The following is a 21,723-nucleotide window of genomic DNA, read 5'->3' as shown; positions in this document are numbered from 1 at the left end:
ATAAAAAAATGGCAAAGGAGTATCAAGGATGATTACAGAATGAAAAGGACATATCAGCTATTGACTTTTAATCGACTTATTAATTTTTCATGGTTTTCATTTTTGATTCCAACTTAAACAGAATGAACTGCAACAACTGTCCAGGGAAACAGACACCGGTTTACTGGGCAGTTTTCTTATGCTGCTGCCCACATCGTGATCTATCCACATTTAGACGACTTCTGAAGTCTAAACTGAAACAAATATTCTCCAACGGCCAGTGACAGCTTTGAGTGTCGTATCTGTATTTAATGGAATAAAAAACATAAACCAACTTGTCAGACACACCACTGTATCAAGCTCAATTACCTACATAAACAGAAGTAATGGTTAGTTTTACTTGCTGCTCACTTTTTTTGAAACCGCCTCAGTGGTGATTTTTGCAGTCTCTTCCCGGGTGAATTATGTCTGCCTGGTTTAAAGTTTCACTTCCAAATACCATATCTAAAAGCAAAAAGCTCACTGCAGAAAAACTGGGTAAATTTGGGAAAAGATCCTTCACTCTCTAGGGAAAATCAGCCTTGATCCTAAAAGGAACCTTATTTAAGCAAGCACTGTCTGAGGGACAAATACTGCTATGATGGATGTCCATCAGGAACCTCTCCCATGTGAGCAGCCACTCTAAATGCATCTTTCTTCACTGGTACCTGCGGCAGATGCCTAGGTGCTAGCCAGTCGGCATGAGGAGCTCTAGCATCAGAAGGTCACACTGAAAACAGTTAAAATACACAGGGGTGAGGAGAAAAATATTTTTGTACTGCAATTTCAGGTTTTTTTTTAAACACTGCCCTACACCCCTCATTATTTGTGCAATGCAAAAGCAGCAGATTTTATCATCCTCTACAGCGAAGAGAACTACTGGACCTATGCTGACTCAGGCAAGCTGAAAAGGTGGCCCTTCTTCCCTCCAGCCATCCCTTTTAACCTTGGGTAAAGGATCTCCCTTCTGGAAGTGTTTTCCCCAAGTTATTCACTCTGTGCCCTTTCACACAAGCACACAGAGGCCCCTTGACTGCGAGAACTAAACTGAGCTCACCATGACACCACGAGTACTAGGTCTTTCTATACATTTGCATCTTGTTCAGCATAGACAAAAGCCACCCACTTACAGGAGCTAAGCAGACCGCAGATGTGTCACAGGACAGATCTGCTGTCTGATGCCCTTTCAGTCCGAGGCAAAGGCTTATACGCTGACCTTTAGGTGTGCACTGGTAATGGAGTGCCCTGAAGCTGAGGACGTACAAAGCCCTTACACATCCAGGATCAATCCAGCAAACCTATCCACCCGTACCCTCACCTCCACGCCTGGCCCCACTGAAACTGGTAGGGTACCGCATCAGCAGGAATCTTCTGTAAGATTCTCTCCTGGCTCTGCAGAGGCCAAGGGGAGAAAAGTAAAACCCAGAGGACAGTCCCTAGTAGGGGCACAAACCTGGAGGCAGATTCATGTCGATGTGCAGCCCTACCAACAGCTGGGTGGAGGCTGGCGCACTGCACTGGGTCTCTCAGCACGCTTACCCGAGCACCTACTCTGTGGGCTCGGGACCGTGCTGGTCCCGTCTTATTGAGCCCTTTTCTGTTGCAATGGTGCCTGCTCACCAGGGGCGCTCGCCTCCGGGAGCCTAAGTGCAGATGAATGACCTTATCTTTGCCGCTTGCCATAGGAAATCCTGCCATGGCATATGGGTTGAAGAGACCCTTGTGCTGCTCTCCAGCCCTTCTTCCTTCTAGACAAGCATTAAAAGGATTGCACTGCTTTATACAGGGGATTTCCTCATCACAGAACAAAATAAATTCACCTATGAAGTGCACTGATAAAGGTTTTCCATTTCACATCTAGTAGCTGAAAACCAACTTTCTCTACCAGAGGTGGCTTTTGCGGGTTTGGGTTTTTTTTTGTTTGCTTTTTTCTGGGGTGGTGCTCAGGGGTTTTTGGGGTGGTGTTTTTTTTTAAGAGACAGGTAGAATAACGACCATTTATTTCTAAAAACTAGTCTCTGGGTTGAATCCAACTTCTAGCTGGTACCGATCAAGAGGATACTGAACTCCAGGGGTGCAGAGTCATTCCAGATAAGACTAATGACTAAATACTTTATTCTCCATGTAGACTCAAGTAGCTGTAGTTAAGCAATAGCTAGTCCTAAAATTCTGTACATGCACCGAGCCCTGCAAGAAACGAGCAGTATTCTGAGATATACTAACCAGTACTGGTCTTCTAGACAAACCACATTCAAGAACTGATCTAATGCTCCTCCACTCCGACACCAACTCGAGGGAGGGTGGCAGAACTGTCCTTTCCCTGCACACCGGCATACGTGCGCACTGCGCAGCACTGTTTCACTGGAATCTGTATGGTTTAGATTTTGATGGGTGTTGGTTTAAGGGCTGAATATATGGAAGCTCTTGAGTTACAAGAAGAATTATTATTGCAAACCTGACTACAGCTACAGTTGGTGTTCTTGGAAGATGAGGATGCAAGTAACAAGAAGCTAACAAGTCCATGCCAGTAAGTCAAGTTTAATTTGCTTTCCTTTTCCCCTCCCTTCTAAAGCTGGCTGAAATACAAGTTCCATTGTAAATGCAGCGACTAGCAAACACGGATGCCATCACAAATACAGCGCTGCCAAGAGGAAGTCCTCCATTGACTAATAACAGAGTTTCCAATAGCAACTGCAAGATATTCTGGGCACTGAACTGAAGAGATTTAGGGATATATTCTAAACAAGATGTGCTTTTTGAAACTACAGAATATGAAACGTGTAACATTTGGAAAAAGGTTTTTAAGAAGTCACCAGTAACTTGTGTTACAAGGCAGAAGCGGAGGTTTTGCTGGCTCTTCAATGACCCTTACCTCAACAGGTAACACTAAGCTCTCCCTATCAAGCATATTATCAAATTACGACTGCGAAAAATAAAGACACGAGTTATAGCTACACAGTTTGGCATTGCAAAGGTCTCAAGTGTTTGCTGTTGACTGAAAAAATATAAAAACACAGCCTTTTATTTTGGGAATTATAATATTTTTGTGTAGCATTTGTCACTGTCAGAGCACAATACAGAACATAATCAAGTTCATTTGTTAACTAAGTAACCCCATTCTTTGAAAAACTATTCTTCAATGCAAGACAGCGTCAGTGACATATTACAAAATCATTTACTAGAACTGGAAAAATAATTTTATAAAGATCACATTGTATCACAGCTTCTCTTCTGTACCCTTTGCTTGCTGAGACTGCAGGGCATTTCATACAAGCACTTCCCCTGCAGGCACAGTATTTTAAATTTTTTTTTTCATTTGAATAAGGAAAACCCCCTGAATTTCCATTGCCACAATTCAAGAGTTCTATCAAAGACTGCCCATGTATTTTCATAGGAGTAATTTATCTTTGAAGTAAATACAGATTTGTCAGAAATATTTGCTCGGTCAATTTGTAAGCTCTACCATGTGGGAATTATGCCAACTAGAAGCACAACTCTTGAGTGCTAAAGAGTAATTTAAAAAAGATGCTCAACAGTAGTGAAAACTAGAAGGTTCTAAGCAGACAAACGAGATGAAATTTGTCATCAAATCACTGAAAACAAGAAACAGAACAAAATTCCTTACAGAGAAACTGATACACTATACGCCCAAGTCTGACATTGTTATGTTAAAAGTTGCCTCTGAATAAAATGTTACATACAACACCTGCCAGCAGCACAGATGCCTGCTGCACACGAATACTGCACTGCTGTTTAATACCTTGGAGGTAAATGTTAAGCACCGCTAAGTAATTTTAGTCTACAGTACAGCTTCCCACCATTTGTAATTTTAGAATACAGCCAAGTTATTTGAGATATAGGTAAAATAAAAAAAGACCGATGGTTTAAAACTCTAGATGGCACACTCATACAGTAAAAAGACTATAAATCTGAACAGAAATACACAGATTCACCTATGGTATTTTCTTGGTTTTCCACCTGGAACATACATAATCTATCTGCAAATACTGTTCTGAGGCCACTTCATGAACTACTATTATAAAAGGATCTGCACTATTTCCCCAAGTTAGAATTGGGTGATTTAATATAACGCTATGCAGTATTTGCAGTTTTATATTTCAACAGTACAGAATTAAGTTAATTTAAGATTCCACATACAGTTAGTTCTCACGACATAGCAGCCATCCTGTCACACTATCATATCCCATCCTACTTCATGGATAATGGGAACGAGATCTTACACGTTTCTTAAAGGCACGGTCTCATGCAACAACCAGTTCAGTCACATACATTCTCAGGCTTTGAACTCACAGGGGAAGTTTTTGTCGCTGCTTTGTTTTTAATCAGGAGCTCAGTTTTGTTTTATCACATCGAGTTCAGGGTCATGAAAAGGACATTTTAATACATAGCCTTTAACCTACTCATCTATGTAGGATAGGCAGTATAAAATCTGAAACTCAAACCAGTGCAGACGGTGGCAACAGCCATGCAAGTGACATTGCAATATTTGTCATGGGCATGTTGCTGCTGTTATGCAGACTTACTGAAACTGTAATAAATGAGATGTTAGCTGTGCGACTGAATTGCCGTACTGCACATCTGAACAACATCCAGAATGGTCAGAACTGCAAAATTAATGAATTAGGGTGTTTGACTAGTTATCTGAGTAAATAACCAAGCACCTAAGGACAAATACAATATAGATTTACAGCGTGGTAGATGCTTCAGTGCTAATGGTGTCAAAACACTTTTATCCTCCAGTAAGTACAAGGCAGTCAAACAAGTTACTTCATCCTGACAGTGCCATAACACTTGGTTACGGTGGAGAAGCTAATATACCGTAGCTTACACCGCAGCGAAGGGGCACCCACAGCGTAGGTACAAGATCAGCACAGACCAGCATGCAGCCCTCCATTCAGATGGTTTTTAAATCCGTGTTGTGGAACATATGCACAACAAAGGACACACAGAAGGAATAAAGAAGTGCACGTGCATATAATGACTGGAGAACTACGTGGACACAGAAGCGTTTGCCCACAAAGCCACAAAGAAGAATGTCTTTGGCCTTAAGCCAGTACAAGAGTCCCTCTGAAGCAAAGTACACAAATAAGTTTTCTCCATTTCTACAGTACCGGCTATCAACTCCTTAATAAAACTATTAACATCAACTTTTCTCTCTACTGAAGTGTATTAATAATCACTCCTTGCCGTAAATATTTACCAGGAAGTGTACATCTGTAGCATGCTTTTATTCTTAAATATGCAAATAAGATAAAAATTTCTAACATACATTATTTGTCTACATATATACATTTGTAAATTCCATTTGCAAGTCGAATAAATCACTGTCATGTTTCTTAATCATTTAACAAGTTTATTTCTACAAATTATGGCTTAAAAGCAGGTACTGTAGATACAAAAATCTAGAGACTAATGTGCAGCACAATTTCTTAACGCTGTCTTCTTTGTGGATAAGTTACTCATTTCAGTGGGTATTCATCACGTATCTCATAGCAGCAATAAATAGGCATTTTTCTTTTCATAAAACATTATTTTAGATAGCATGTTAATCAATACAAAATTAACTTTTAACAGCACTAGGGTAACACAACCCATGGGTCATTACAGGTTGATCATGGAATTGGAAAATTCTGCATTGGATCTCTGTGCCAACCTAAGACTGAGTGATTTGCAGGGTCTCCAACATGTCTTCCACTGCCTTCAAAGAGTATTTACTTTCTTTCTTACTGCGACCTGCAAACTAAACAACAACAAAAAGGATTGTCATTTGTCATAGATCAGAAATTCTGTGCATAGATCCTGTACAAATCACAGTTCTAACCATTAAGCATCAAAAATTTACTCTAATTACTACAAACCTAAAAGCACAGCCTCTTTATTGTTTCACTAAAATTCAGCATTTTTACTAGAATACAAGCTGTATCACCCTGTCTCTAATAAGTAATGAAAATTACAACAGAACTTAATTTCACTCATTTGCCCTGAATTTGAATATTCAAGCACTAACTTGATACTTGAACTTAATATTCCACTTTGAAATATAACATTTATCTCAACAGAGATTTTACTGTTGTTTTGTTTGCTCTGTAAAGTTTAACATTATTTTTATTTCAGACTTGAATTTTTATGTGATCCAAATTAATTATATTCATGATTTAAATAGCAGCAAGACTTGACCTGTTATTTAAGCTAATCTTATTTTCTATTTTTGTTATAGCGAGACAGAGACAATCTACAACAGAATAATCCAGTCATCACATAATTATATTTTATGGTTCAAAGTAACTGTGAATAACGACCTTGTATTTGATGGTAACCCACTATTAAAACCGCAATTTCAGAGAGCATTTGAAATAAAGTCTGCCTTGATAACAAAGAAAGATACAGCTTAATAAATACTATGTATAGCTTTAGATTCCCTAAGACACATGCTGCCAAGTTGGGGAAAGGAAGGGGTAGAAGGGCAAGAGATGTTCATCACCCCACACTGACCTCAGAAGGGTTTTTCTAACTATACTGATGATTCCCATCACTCATCGGCCATATATAACGCAGTGGATTTATTGACTAGGTTGGTCTTCAGTCAAATGAAACTCTCGACTATTTTTAATGCACCTGCATTAAAAAGTTTTGCCTTTGGGGTTGGGAGTGTGGTAAAGAAATTACAGAAGCAGTAACTATAACTTGCTGCTAGTAAAATAGCCTATTCTCTACCTAAATGTTAACACCTAAACACTCAATAAATTTTCAATTTAACGTTTTTTATTTCAAATACCACTGGTGTCTTGCATAGTTAGTCCTTGATTTATTAAGTGTCCCTTCTCTCTTGTAATTAACTTAATTTAGCAAACTCTTCATGACCTGTTAAGAAAGATTAAGTCATCAAACCCAGGTAATATCACACCAGCAACAAGCTGCAGGTCCTGTTAACCTGCTTTTGACCCCCAGGCTACAATCTAACATTGGGATTCCCAATCAGTACCAAGTTCCTGAAAAATAGTTTTGGCATAGTAAATGAAATGCTATTTGAAATTAAGTAGTTAGGAGAATAAAATGTTGTTATTGTGACAACACTTCATTGTTAAGAGACATACTGAAACACTTTATTTTCGTATTTTGTATTTTCAGATGATGAACTGAAGTGCCATGTTTCAACTCCAGTTGTATGTATAAACCTATTCTTCAGGTTGTGCAGTTTCCATAGTGACCTGCAGTAATCAACTTCAGCGGAAAACTGAAGATTTCTTAACACTCTCCCAGGTGAGAGAAGTAACTTTTGCTTGGGTCTGACTTAATACAATACCCCCTTTTTGTTCTCACTACACAAGACTAGTCCCAAGCAGATACCTGGGGAGTCCAAATCCTTTCATAAAAACAAGCAAATGAAAAAACAGAACTCAACATCCTCGACCAAAAAATTATTTCAATTCGAAGCACTTAGAGATTTCAATAAAAAGCACAGAAGTGTGAATATAGTTTGGTCAAAAAAAGCAAGTTTGTCAAGACACATAGCACACAGAGGAAAGCTTCAAAATACAAAGAATTTTACTTATTTTACTTCTCTTCAGGGACACTGAAAGCAAAACTGACACAAGACATTAGTTTAAAAAATGTTACTTGCTAATTTCAAGAGTGGATGCCTTCATGATACTGACGTGTACTTTAAGCTGAATAAATAAAACCAAACTCTGCGTCATAACAAACACAAGTATACTTGGAAATGTAATCCCTTCAAATTTGCCCTGACGAACAATTATTTTGTCTATTCTGCCATTACACAGCAATTTGACTGATTGAGCCGGAATCCATTTCTTAAAATCGTGATTTAATTTTCTGTTTCCCAAATGGTTTGTAACAAAATCACCTCTGCAACCATAAATAACATGCGGATTGCAAACACAGAAGAATTTAGCAATGTACCCAAGAAGCATGTATCTGGAAAATTACTACAAGTAGGATCACATTAAAGATTTTTGTGAGCATTAATCAAACTTGCCTGCCTCTGCTGAAATGCTTCTACCAGAGGACATGCTAAACCAATTACCTAATTGAAGAACACTAGGTAGCCATATTTTGTTTCGATGTTAAAGTAACTGTGACTCATGTCCTCAGCCACAACAGATACACATTCTTCACAGGGTCTGCGCAGAGACAATGTAATGCAGTTTCCCAGTGATAAGGCAAAACTAAGCTTATAATAAACTTATAATAATTCTTTGAGTAAGTACTTCTCTAATATCTAAAATAAAAGATTAAAACTAAGTTGTTTTTTTTTAATCCAGTCAATTAAATTTAAGTGGCCTAGAGAATAATGGCCTTTTTTTCCAGAGCATGTGTTAGCAGCCAGGAATTTCCAGCTCCACACAGCAGCCTTAGATACAAAACCTTTCTTTCTTCCTTTGAAAGTTTACATTTCTCCTAGATTAGGCACAGATGAGAAGTACTAATCAGCATGGAGGATTACATATTTAACATCAAAATAAATGTATTAACCAGATGGAATGTCAAATGTCTGTACTTTTCAGAAAATTATTTAATTCAACTATTCATTACCACCATATTCTCCTGTAAAGAAACTGCTGTACAGTCTAACCAACATCGGTGAAAGTAAGGTTTTATTTTTACACCCAAAGATTGTTTTCTTTAAATGACAATAAACTACAAAGTTCCTCTGATTTCATACAGGAATGCACAGGAAAAGCAAAAATCAAGTGCCAAAGCAAACTGTCTGAATGCGAGAATAAATCGAATGAAGGGAACCAGTAAAAATATTTCACGTAAATTGCATATAAAATAAAAAAAAAAAATTGCAACTACAGCCAGTGCTGAATTTGGAAAAATAAAGGCAGTTTCTCAAAATTACTGAGCAAACTGCTGGTAATTCAAGTTCAAGTCCAGACTGAAAATGGGGAAAGCTCTTACTTTAAGACAACTGCTCGAAAGTAACTTTTTATTAACTTCTATATTAAAGCCACAAACTCATATAATTTATCTAGACACCCAAGTCAAGATCCTAAATGCATCTTATTCTCTAGAACATGACTATAGGAAAAATTGCATTTAACAGTATAAGAAAGTCTAACTAATAAAACAAGACAATGCCGAACTCAACAAGCTCTTAAGGCTCTTATTACACTTTACAAAGTGCTTTAGATAATGCGAGGAAAGTGGGGACGATTTATAGAGATAATATAAGTATCTAGCTTAGAACCTGGCTAGACAACCCTCCACTAATGGAGGAATGCTATAAGGGTTTCCACTGGCACAAGCGACCAAGGTTTCATCCTTAGGTCCAAAAGGTGACCGTTTCCAACTGCTCAACACTCTAAGGAAGCAACAAATCAATTCTGACTCAGAGGGGTAACTCCTACCTTCTACATCACCAAACTCCATTTGCTGTAGCAGCTGGACATTGTAAGTCTCTGACACACACAGTGGAGTGACCAAACCCTTCTGCAGTCATGTAACAAGCTCAGTAGGGTTGGACTGGGGCAGTCCAGCCCAGCTGTAGTCTTTAGAGCTTCTTGTGGTACTTCTGTGAAGAGGACGGGGGTGTTCACGCCCCTTGCTTGCCAAATCCTAGCTCAAGCACTTACATTTTCTGTATAGCTCAATTCCCCATATGATTCCAGTCAGATATGGTGTTCGTCACTTTATGTCCCAAACAGCTAAAAAGAGCAGCTGAAGCATGCAACGTATCACAAAAGTATGAAGTCACAAAGAAGTTATGACATGTGTTTTAAATACGTTAGTTGTGTTAACGTGAACTGTTCTGGTAAGCATCAACCAAAAATGCTAGCGTTGAATCCCAAAGAGCTTCACAGAAAACAGTGGAACTGCACTTTCCAGTATGTATTGGGTCTGCGTGGCAAGGCTTTAGTAGCTGGGAGGCTACAGGGGTAGTTTCTGTGAGAAGTTGCTAGAAGCTTCCCCTGTGTCAGACAGAGTCAATGTCAGCCAGCTCCAAGTAAGACCCACTGCTGGCCAAGGCCAAGCCATCAGCGACGGTGGTAGCGCCTCTGGGGTAACATTCAAGAAGGGAGAAAAACCCCTGTGCAACACCAGCAACTGCAGCTGGAGTGAGAGGAGTGACAATATGTGAGAGGAACAGCCCTGCAGACACCAAGGTCAGGGAAGAAGGAGGGGGAGGAGGTGCTCCAGGCACCAGAGCAGAGATTCCCCTGCAGCCCATGAAGACCATGGTGAGGCAGGCTGTGCCCCTGTAGCCCATGGAGGTTAATGGTGGAGCAGCTGTCCACCTGCAGCCTGTGGAGGACCCCATACCAGAGCAGGTGGATGCCCAATGGAGGCCATGACCTGTGGGAAGCCAGCACTGGAGCAGGCTCCTGGCAGGACTTGTGACCTCCTGGAGAGAGGAGCCCAGGCTGGAGCAGGTTTTCTGGCAGGACTCATGACCGCATGGGGGATCCACGCTGGAGCAGTTCATGAAGAACTGCAGCCCAAGGGAAGGACTCATGTTAGAGAAGTTCATGGAGGACTGTCTCCCATGGGAGGGACCCCACGCTGGAGCAGGGGGAAGAGTGTGAGGAGTCCTCCCCCTGAGGAGGAAGGGGTGGCAGAGACAATGTGTGATGAACTGACCCCAACCCCCATTCCCCATCCCCCGGCGCCGCTGGCGGGGAGGAGCTAGAGAAAATCAGGAGTGAAATTGAACCTGGGAAGGTGCTTTAAGTTTTCTTTTTATTTCTCATTATACTAGTCTGATTTGAGTGGTAATAAATTAAACTAATTTCCCTGAGTCTGTTTTGCCTGTGACAGTAATTGCTGAGTGATCTCTCCCTGTCCCTGCCTCGACCCACGAGCCGCTCACTGTATTTTTCTCTCCCCTGTCCAGCTAAGGAGGGGAGTGATAAGAGCAGCTTTGGTGGGCACCTGGTGACCAGCCAGGGTCAACCCACCACACAGTTAAAAAAACCAACCCACCCAAAACTAAACCCAACCCCCACCCCCAATACAAGTCATACTTTGTTAGAGATACTGTCATGTTAACAGAAAGCAATGTGGATAAAAAAAAAGACAAGCTTATCTGGCTGTGAGTCAACTAACTACAAACCGTCATAATTAAACTTTCACTATATTTAGAACCAGAAGATGCCTATTTCTAGGTCTTAATCTTGTTGTGCCACTATTCCACAGACAACACTGGTTCTACACTACCATCCTGATGCACCCTGAAAGGGGCTGTTTCCAGAAGTGCTAACGCTGGTGCTGTGAACTGGAAACTTCAGTCATAATATTCACTTAAAACATGTTCAAAACACCTCTAATCTGAGCAGTTCATTTTATTAAATGTAAAACATGGAATAATAGCTTTCACTCAAAGCTCACACATCTTTTAAAACCTATTTTGTTCTATCAATGATGAATCCACTGTGTATTCTGTTCTTCAAGGGTTTTGCCTTTTTTTTTTTTTAATCCTGCAATACTTGGGTTGTCCATCAATATTGTTCTTACAGGAATGTCAGACAAACTGACGTCAAAGAAGTCCTGCTTATTTATAGGGAATCGGACAAAGCTGGTAATTCATACACACCTTACTGTCATGAGCACATAGATGGTTTATTCACTAAAAGCAGAAAATCGTTTAAAGTGCAAAACAGAGGAAAAAAATTCAGGCGCACAAATATAAAATGCTTAATTATGTCCTCAGGGATATCATATTTTTCACCGTAAAGCACAGTCAGAGGCTACAGGGCCAATCAGGGGAAATGGAAAATACTTCAAAGTTGTAAAACATCAAAAAAACAGTCAGCCACAAGAAGCTGCGCTCTTGGCAATGAATTGACATACAGTGTATTACGAAAACTGCATTGGCCATAAAAGAAAATCCTAATTTAATTCCATAATAGATGGAGCTGGCCATTTGGTAGCATTAACTGTGAAACAGCAGTGGCAAGAGAAAAATTAAATATTGTGTCCTGACACTGAGATATTAGAGAGAGAAAGGAGTATTACATGTATATAAAGTCTTTACACTTAATACCAACATTTTTGCTCAGAAAAAGTTCTGGGGAGAACTGGACAGTATGATGTTGATGTTCAGGGTTACTTATAGATAAACTTTGATCGGTAGATCATTAAGAATAGCTATAAGGGAGTCAGTCAGACATATTATGTTTGGGATGAACGGACAGCAGAACCTATGAGTTTTACAGGTTTTAACCTGTTTTCATTCACAGTTACAGAAAAAATAGAGAGGCTTATAATACAAAAGCAAATATAGATGTTTATGCACAACTTTTCAAATAGCTGAAAAGGCTCCTAATGACTTCAGTAAGCTTTGATTGTGGCCCACAGAGTCTGTATTTTCTCAATTCAACTGGCATTTTTCTACAAAACAGCATGAAACCAACTTCAGTCACAATTACTAAGGTAATTATTAAGAACACCGTTAAATATTAATTTGAAAGGTCAGAATAAACTGAAGGAAAGTAAAATTCTAGAATTTGTATTTGCTTTCAATTAAAATAGAAGTAGATGACCAAGCCACTCCAAGAATTAAGACATACCAAGTTTTATTAAAACACTTAGCTGTAGAGCTGAGTCTTGGAGGTCAACATTAGACCATTGTACATTCAGTTAATGTTAGTAGAAGAAAATGTTTAAAGGTAATAAGGAAATAATAGTAATTAATAACTGTAAAATATCAACCTTATATTAATTAAGGCTTCCAGGAAATCAAACAGAAGCAGGACACAAAAAATTCCAAGCAAATTATGCTGATTTACACATTGTATCTAACCTCTAGAACAGCAGCTGATAAAAGTACAGAAAAGAACTACAGATCATGTTAAGAGTATCATAAAACAATGATGTACTAACCTGGTATGCTCTATTTATTTGGTTAGCTGCCCAGCTGGCATATTTCATATTATCTTTTTTCATTTTTGCACTTGCTTTTGGATTGGAAGCAATATGACTGGCAGACTAGGAATGCAAAAATAAAATATATGCCCATGAAATAAACAGAGTATTCAGCACCTTTGCATTCAGAGCCCCACGCACAGTGATAGCAGAAAATAAAAACCCCCAAACATATACTGGCGAACAGCATCCAATGAAGAATCAGGTAAACTTTTTAAACAATTGTTTGTTCTAATTAAAGCTAAACTAGACTTCAGTTGTGTACCGCGTTAGGAACCAAGCCTGGACATGATCAGTTAATCCAATTTGCTTTTCTTAAAGTGAGAGTTATGAATTTGTTTTCCCCATTCAATTTGTTATCAGAGACAATATAAACACATCACTTGTGTGCCCAAACTGTAATTAAAAACATGACATTCTTCCCTGTGGCATCAGAAAACATGTTTTAAAAGCAGGTAAGACTCTATACATAAACTATGCCCATCTTCCCCTGAAAAAATAAAGTTTACTTACTTCAGAATTAAACTCACCTCGGAGACTTTTCCACTTAGATAAAGAAATCCACTTCACAAGGAATCATTGCTACTGAGAGCAAAAGTACTTGAATGTAAAGAACCACAGAACCCTACTCTCACCCATCAATGAAGAACCTCCAGAAGATTTTGTAAAGGTTCATGGAAGCAAATGGCTACATGAATACTACATTTCAAACTCAAAGAACATTCCCTTATAGCTATTTCCCTGAAACTACCTCCAGGAACGGGAGAGGATTAGGACTGTCAAAGAAGCAGCCTCCACAAACTCAGGAACACATTCTCTGAAGCCATGCCCCCATGAGCTGAACTTGTGATGTAGTACAGGGTTAGGGTCCTAACATGAAGAGGCGTTGTTCTCTCTGGTTTCCTGAATTCAATGAAGTACTGACCAGTTTCCTTGGCAGACACGGCTGAAAGCCTTTGTAGAAAATTTAGCAGGGCTATGGACATTCTTTACAGGCTACGAATGCAGGGCACGTCTGTCAAGTACAAAAGCAGCAGCCACAGCAAAACCAGACCCTAAAGCCTGGAAACAGCATTACAAAGAAATCAGGAGCCAAAGGGTAGATTCAAAGGCAGCGATGGCAAGCTGTGCTTGCAAAAACCACCTAGTGAAACATGACAGCAGCCAGCTGAGCAGAACTGAAGAACTGAAACAGAGTGTGCACGCATTTTCTGCAGTAATGAACTTGTGTTAAGCAAATCAGTTTATGCATATGACTTTCAGGCACTGTCAGAACAAAAAGTTTCTCAATGGGTGATATTAGCTCATGGTTGCCAGCCAGATCATCGTAGATAACAGGCTCTAAATCTACTCTCCAGACTGAAAATAACAGGCAGGATGTAAGATCTGACAGAGGACCAGCTGAGATTGACCATAATAAACCCCCAGGCCTGTTCTAGAATCAATGCAAAAGTCTGTATGTACACACACCTTAAAGATCAGTTTAGGCCAATAAACAGATTTGCTACAAAACTTACTCCTAAAAAGCTAAATGACCTAAGGAACAGCAAGGAACCAGTCTTTTCTCCTTCTTGAACATACAATCAACAACCCAAGAATCTCTGCAGATGGCCTAAGAAGATTAGGTCCAAGTGTCTTTGAGTATTAAAGGTGATGCCTAACAAGTCCTTGAGAGGAAGCTCCTATTGCCTGGTATTAATAGGAAGCCTCAAAGTTATCTGCCTGATGTGTCTCTGTAAAGTGCCCTCCTCTCAAGAGACAAAAGGGTGGCCTAGAACTCCTTTTTTTAAGAAAAAAAAAAAAAAAAAAGAGGAAACTTTCTGGTTTTGTCCCTGAAAAGATCTTTTAAAAACGATCTAAAGGGAGATCTTCAACAGAGGCTTCAGGATCTTTGGAGAAACTGAAGAACTGGTACCAGTACACACTACCCATAGCTACTGTAGTCATGGCTACATTCAAGCCAGCAATGCTGTGCAAGCTAAAGACTCATTTTGAAACTGAAAGTAGAAAGTTGTGTTTAGAAATTGGAGTGAGAAAAAACAAAGAAGAAAAGACAGGGGGCGGGCTGGAGAGAGAAACAACCATCATGCTGTGCTGGTACTCTTTGGCAGTTCACCGTCACTTTAAATCCTTTTTCAAGGAGTTCCCTTCACATGCCAATAACTATAATTCTTTGGAAAACATGGGTAAGACTAAAAGGTTAAGAGCACTTCAAGTAAGAGTACTTACTGGCATAAAATTGTCCATACTCAGTATTTAAAAACAGTGTTAATAGCCTGAGCTATTGAGTTAAACCAGAAGGGGGGGGGGGGGGGAACCAAACCCCAAAACACAAAACCAGCAAATGGTAAAGGATCCTATACATGCATAAACACATATTCAGAATGACAACATGAAAAATATATAATCATACTTACCATGTAAAGTCCAAACAAAGCTCTCATATTTCTGTTGTTAAGCTTCAGTGCTTGTGCAAAATACTTTCTTGATAGCTCAAGGTTTTCAAGCCCCCCTTGAGTGTACTTGACCTGTAAAAATTTTAAATTCCTGAAACTTGCACATGTCATCCCTACCTCAGGCATTCACTCTTGAAGCAAAGATATTACGGAACCTCACTTCAGGTTTGTTTCACATGATATTTCAAGTCAGGTAAGTCCTACCCAAAGGCCAAATACTGGCTTGGGAGAAATCAGAGCTCTTCTCAATATACACATTTTAAAATATTTAACTATAGGAGAAAAAAAGGCAGAATTAATTTAACTAATTTATTGCTACAAGAATAAAATAATTATTTTGCACACTTACAGCCTTGGGATAGTCTCGTATGAAAAGAAATACAAACTTAAATCTAAGGCTAAATTCTGACTGCTATAAAATCCACGCTAACTCTATATTCCTTCAGCACAGCATTACACCAGCACACAAAACAACACAGCACCTTTCATTAACTATTCAACTGCAAAATAGCGCACAAAGTTTAGAAGATTACTCCATTGTTCTTCTATTCATTTTGCCTGTTATTAGATCAACAAAAAGAGGGATAAATACTAGAAGACATGCTTCACAGTCCTGCTACCAGAAAGCTATTTAGACTTTCAAGTTTTAATGATAGCCCAATTTTATCCATGTTAACAAAACAAATTAAACCCTTCTAAGCAGGTAACAGTATCATTTAGGAAAAAAAATAATATGTATCTGGGAAAAAGAGTGTGAATGGCTAAAAACCTTGAGCTCAAACTTCTAAGGGCCCTCTCTCCCCACAGTGCTCTTTCAGGCAAAACTTCCTACGTGGATTCCAAGATCTGGCTCCACAACAACAGGCAATATATCAGAACCTCCAAGGCAGCATTGCTGGGGAAAAGTTTAACTCCTCATGCATATAATTTGAAAAGTGCATAAACGCTTCAACAAGAATAGCTCATTTAAAATGAATTTTTATCTTCAATAATTCCTGCCCTTACTCTTATATTTAGCTTAGTCACCCAGTTTTCTTAACATGGTAAGTTCTATGAGATGCTAACATTCCCTGTGTGCTCTCTTAAATCTCCTTGGGGAAAAATAAAGCAGCCATTTTTATTCCATTTTCACCACTTCAGTAACATAAAGACAGAGCATGTATTCAAACATAACGGATTTTTCTGAAAATACTTACTTCAGCATATTGCTGACAGTATAAGTGGTTATGTGGATTAGTCATCATAAGCTCCTCTAAGCAGAAGGCTGCCTTTGCATAGCTGAGGAATATAAAAAAACAGTGACAAAATGGAACGGAGTATACAGTTTTTTGCTTTGGTTTCTTTACAGCACAAGAGAAGAGGTCTTACTTTCCCCCCTGTAACTTCACATGATTCACAATTAAGAAATTTTTTTTTTTTTTAGACTCTGTTTGAAACCTCAAGTTACTATTTTTACATCATAGATAGTGAAAAATATTCAAAATTTAATAGTCTAGGTATATATGGAACAGCTCATGGAAAGCATTTAATATACTCATCTCTTATTAATAAGTGCCATTTCTGATTGACAAGAGTGATGAGTGGAAATAGACGTTAGGTACTATAAAACATTTGAACTCAGACTACAAACTAATTCTTTTTTTCTGCAAGAGAATTTAGCTACCTGAGGATTCAAACCAAGCTACAGACCAGAGCACTTACACTGTCAGTTAAGTTCACCTGCTCACAGTCAACCACAGAAGTGAGATTGAAAAACCATACTAAGAAGTTTTGAAAATCAGACTTCAAATCTACAAATGAAAATAGCATCACACCAGTCCAAATGGGCCACAACTTACCACTGCAAAAGAAAGGGCTAGTACTTGTTTTTAATATGAAAGCTTTCAGTAAGAATTAAGAAGTCAAGCTCAAAATACAGGTTTAATTAATTGTAAAAATCTTAGCTTTATAATCTTTCAACTAATAGAATTTCCTGCAGGATTTGCATCTTCAACCGATATGTGATAGCACTATTGCACAGAGTTTACACGATAGGATTCCAAAATTCTGACGCAATGTTTATAATCACAGTGTGGGTGGATATTTAATATCAGAGTAAAAGCAATTTAATAATTATAAGACAATATTAAGTGATATAATATGTCAAATCTTATTTCTTAAAACGAATATACTGTGGTTTTCTCTTATGCATATTATCATAGTCACGTATATATTTCTAGTATTGATTTGGAGATAAAAGGATAGCCGCCACATTGTCCAAAAGCAGGAGCCACAGTCCTTCTAACAGGACAGAGCGTAGAATTGAGGACTATATAAGCCCTGTACATCTAGGTGTGTTTATGAACAATGGTAACAGCATGGCGATCCCACAAGCAAGACTAGATTCGTGACACTGACAAAACAAGTAAGCTGATTAATTGCTTTTTAAAAAAAATAATCAACTTTTAATTGCTTTTTAGTCAACATTCCAATTTTTCTCCACTTAATCATCAAAATAGTAACAATGATGCTCATAAAAATACAGTGAACACAGTCATTTTTTAGTAAACTGGAGAAAGTTGTACGTATTGTTTTTTATTGGAATTATAGACCAAGACAAATACAAGCAAAAGCAATTCCTTTTCTCAAGTTTTATTACACAATTTTGTAATAAAGATTATAGGGGGGAAGAAAAAAAAACAACCACGCCCCAAAAAACCCCAGCAACAGGATATGTATGTTTGCACCACTCCATCATTCACTTTTGTACCGACAGGTTTGACAAGCTTGAATATCTTTCTAACCATTTTAAAAAAAAAAAAAAAGCTATTTTCTTGGAAAAGTGGCTGGTGAATTTCCCAAAATAAACGGAAATCTGGATATCAAAACTCTAAACTATTCCTGAAGTCAGCATTTGAAAGAGTTTAACAATTATTTTCTTTGAGAATGGGATGGAGGAGAGGTGATGGGGGAGCAATTTTTCTATCACATTGAGAATGGCTATTTCTTCCTTAAGAATTTTATTCTTTTACTGCTCTCTAGAAAGAAAGGAAGGAAACAATGTGATATAATTGAGGCTGGGCTGAAGAACTAAAGAAGGGGGGAAAAAAAGATATGCCTTTGGGTGGAGGTTAGAATTAATGCTGTGATATTAGAAAACTTGCACTAAGGCTTTGAGCTAATCCTCTCACACTGGGATTTCCTCCTGTCACTACAGCAATAAAAAAAAGCTAACAAAAACATTAAATACCCAATAAGCAAGATACTACAACATTCGGCATTCTTGATTGCACTGGGGTTTGTACCCAGGCGACCAGATGCCTCTAACTCTGTATACATGTTTTGTTTTGTGGGGGTTTTTTTGGTGGTTTTGTTTTGTTTTTTAAAGGTTACTACAAGTTCTTGCAGAAGTAGGCCAAAAGTAAATCAGAGTATCAGTTGCCATGATCAATTGATTTTAGAAGAATTTAAAATCTGTAACTAGTAAAAAACATCACTTGAATGAATAATTGGTAATTATTTCCTGCTGATGCCTGTTATATTGGAAATGAGACAGCATACTTTCTACACTAGTCCTTCAGAAAACATCATTGAGATCTTTGGCTTACACAGAGTAGGTTTCAATTTAACAGTTTTTATGTGGCCTTAGCAAACAACTTACTCATGTTCATTGATGTAAAGTTCTGCAAGTTCATGCCAAGCTTCTTGGTCCCCAACAAATCTGTGTAGGGAAGACAAGAGAGGAAAAAAGGAAAAAAAGAAAGAATGTGCAAGGGATTCTGTAAATAACCAGCATGGAAGCAAAAGCGTAAATCAAATGCAAATTCCATTTTAATTAAAAAGATTTATCAGAATAGCAAAACACAATCCGTATTCTTGTAAGACACTCACTGTTCCAGATACTCATTCAGCTCTCGGATGGCCTCAAGATTTTTCCCCTGGGCTTTTCGAATGGCAATCTTACGCTTTCTTGCTGCCTATGGGTTGACATTAATAAAGGATTAGGGTCTCATAATTCCCTGGGTTTTTGTAAAGAAACCAATTTGACTGTGCAAATTATTATCTCAATACCAGTGGAATTCCACTGCAGAGCAACTGCTAGGTTGAAGTTTATAAACATACCCTATGATATCCCACTGAGAGACTGAAAACCTCTTCTTACAATCACATTACATATGCTTTTCTTTGGAGGCACAAACTGTATGCATTATTTCATTCAGATAAATGACTGTCCAGATTCTGATAATTACAAAACAGCAGGGGATGCTAATCTTCAGCCATTCCAAAGACCCCCACCTTGTCATTCACCAGATCCATCACTATAGAGGAGAGATGCTGACTGAGTCTTAGAGAATCTCACAGATGCATCTTGGTTGCCACTGTATAAATATGACTTTCAGTCATTTTTAAAGATTCTTGTTGGATTGCTGAATGCATCTTTAATTAATGCTGAATACACACCATTTTCATAAACAGTTTCACATCATTCTTGGAGCACAAAGTAGGCTCTTCAATGTAAAGGGAATACAAAACCAGTAATTTCAATGCAAAACTGAGCAGTATTTTGATATCTGGGTAGAAAATATATTTCAACATAAACAATATAAAAATGAGTTGTAAGAATTATAATGTAGTTCAATTTTGAACTCTATAAATGCTGTTACAGACCACTGGCAGAAAAGATACACAGATTTTTAATAGTTGATTTTCTGTACTTCTATCTAATATTCCAGTTTCTGAAGTATGTTGGTTACAGTTCTCTAAAAGCAGTTTTCAGACATCTAGGAGTTACGAATCAAGATATATTTGAGGTGTAATTCGAAACAACGGACATCTTCCCAGCAGTGTGACAGAGTTTGGAGCAAGCAGGGCTACACCTCAGGCAGCCTGAAAGTCATCAGATCAGGAATCTGACAGAATGAAAGTAAAACCAAATTCCAGCATAACATGCCTTGAAGAACAATCACCATCAGCCTCCTGCCTTGCCTGTAACCCCTGTTCTCCTGGGTGATCACAGCCACTGCAGTCAGACAAGAGAAGACAGACAGTCTGGTGCGTGTGATGTGTCTGCATGTGCACACACACTTACATGCCATTTCTCCATGAGATAATACAAAAAAAAAAAAACCCAAAAACAAACAAACAAACCCCAAATGCACACTTTTCCAGTAACAAAGTCCCACTGCTTATTCCCCTTACAGCTCTCATCCCATTTCATATCTTGTAAAGAGGTTATACAGTTGGGTATCATCTTACAGAAGCCTTGACAACACAGGAATGGACAACTCTTCGAAAAAATCTTGAACTATTTCAATCTTTGAATTTAAGACAGCTCTGAAATTAAGTTTCTTCATGATGTACTGTCTTAAGATCACAGTCACATAATATCCTGAAAGAGTTCTTGTATTTTTACAGTATTTTAAACATAGCGATTCTCTTAAATAATTTCTTATCCTTTGATCATCATTTGAACAAATGTACTGCTTCCGGAAGGAGAGTGCAGCATTTAGGTAAACTAGTTCAAGCTACCAAAACAGCATAGCTAGAAAGGCTTAACGCCAACTGTAGATTTATTCTTTCCTTTGAATTCATTCCCTTCACCTCCCGCACAAACATACACAAGCATATAATCGATGAAAATTCAGCAAAAATTACTCAAATGATGAAAAAAATATTTCACTTTTCTGCTTAAATGCAAGGCACAGGCAGAGAAAACTAATCAAAACAATCAAAAGATAAATTAGGACACAGGCAGCATGGTGGGTTTACCCACAGTCATTTTGTTTTCCACTGCTTCTTTGTCAAACTGCAACGTGTGAAGTTAGATTCATCATTCTACTGTTACTGGGAAACATTTGGCTAAAAGCCATAACTGACTCTAGAAATTTTAACTGTTGGCCACATTTATCACTATAACAATAATACACACTGTTTATTTGTTTTCTGAGTTTTTAAAATAAATCTAACCATGTAATTAAACTTATTTTTTTAAATCTTAAAAGAATAATCCAACATGCTTATCATATTACTACCATTACTGAACAAGAAAACTAAAACAAACAAACAAAAAAAACCCCAAAACATTGGTCTCGATCACATTTCATGAAGAGGTCTCAAAGCATTTCGTAAAGCAGGTCACTACCTTTGCTATGGTGGGAACACCAGGGCAGTGTTAAACTCGCTACCCAGGGCTGATACTACACACAGCCCAACGATTTGCCCACCGGGCCCGAATCACGACAGAAGGCAAAGTGGGCATAACAGCGTGCACAGCCATGCATATCATGCAATTACAGCTTACAAAGACAGAGGGTTTTTTGCAGGTGACAGACTATCTAATTTAAAGTGTAGCTTTTGGATTAAA

The 21,723-nt window shown here is 38.3% G+C and overlaps 1 protein-coding gene across 2 annotated transcripts in view; it reads right to left on the bottom strand.

Annotated features, from left to right (window-relative positions):
- Positions 1 to 5,248: 5,248 nt before the first annotated feature.
- Positions 5,249 to 21,723, bottom strand: part of EMC2 (ER membrane protein complex subunit 2) — a 49,668-nt gene continuing 33,193 nt past the window's right edge. For both annotated transcript variants that reach the window (XM_075085613.1, XM_075085614.1), the window contains 6 exons: positions 19,251 to 19,336; positions 19,021 to 19,080; positions 16,577 to 16,658; positions 15,342 to 15,452; positions 12,883 to 12,987; positions 5,249 to 5,779 (listed from right to left, as the gene is read on the bottom strand). In XM_075085613.1, the coding sequence (XP_074941714.1) occupies positions 5,693 to 5,779; positions 12,883 to 12,987; positions 15,342 to 15,452; positions 16,577 to 16,658; positions 19,021 to 19,080; positions 19,251 to 19,336 (531 nt within the window). In that variant the 3' untranslated portion in view covers positions 5,249 to 5,692. The remainder of the gene's footprint in view (positions 5,780 to 12,882; positions 12,988 to 15,341; positions 15,453 to 16,576; positions 16,659 to 19,020; positions 19,081 to 19,250; positions 19,337 to 21,723) is intronic.

Source organism: Phalacrocorax aristotelis, chromosome 2 (assembly GCF_949628215.1).
Source record: "Phalacrocorax aristotelis chromosome 2, bGulAri2.1, whole genome shotgun sequence".
NCBI lineage: Eukaryota > Metazoa > Chordata > Aves > Suliformes > Phalacrocoracidae > Phalacrocorax > Phalacrocorax aristotelis.
This window is presented reverse-complemented; position numbering and strand designations above follow the sequence as displayed.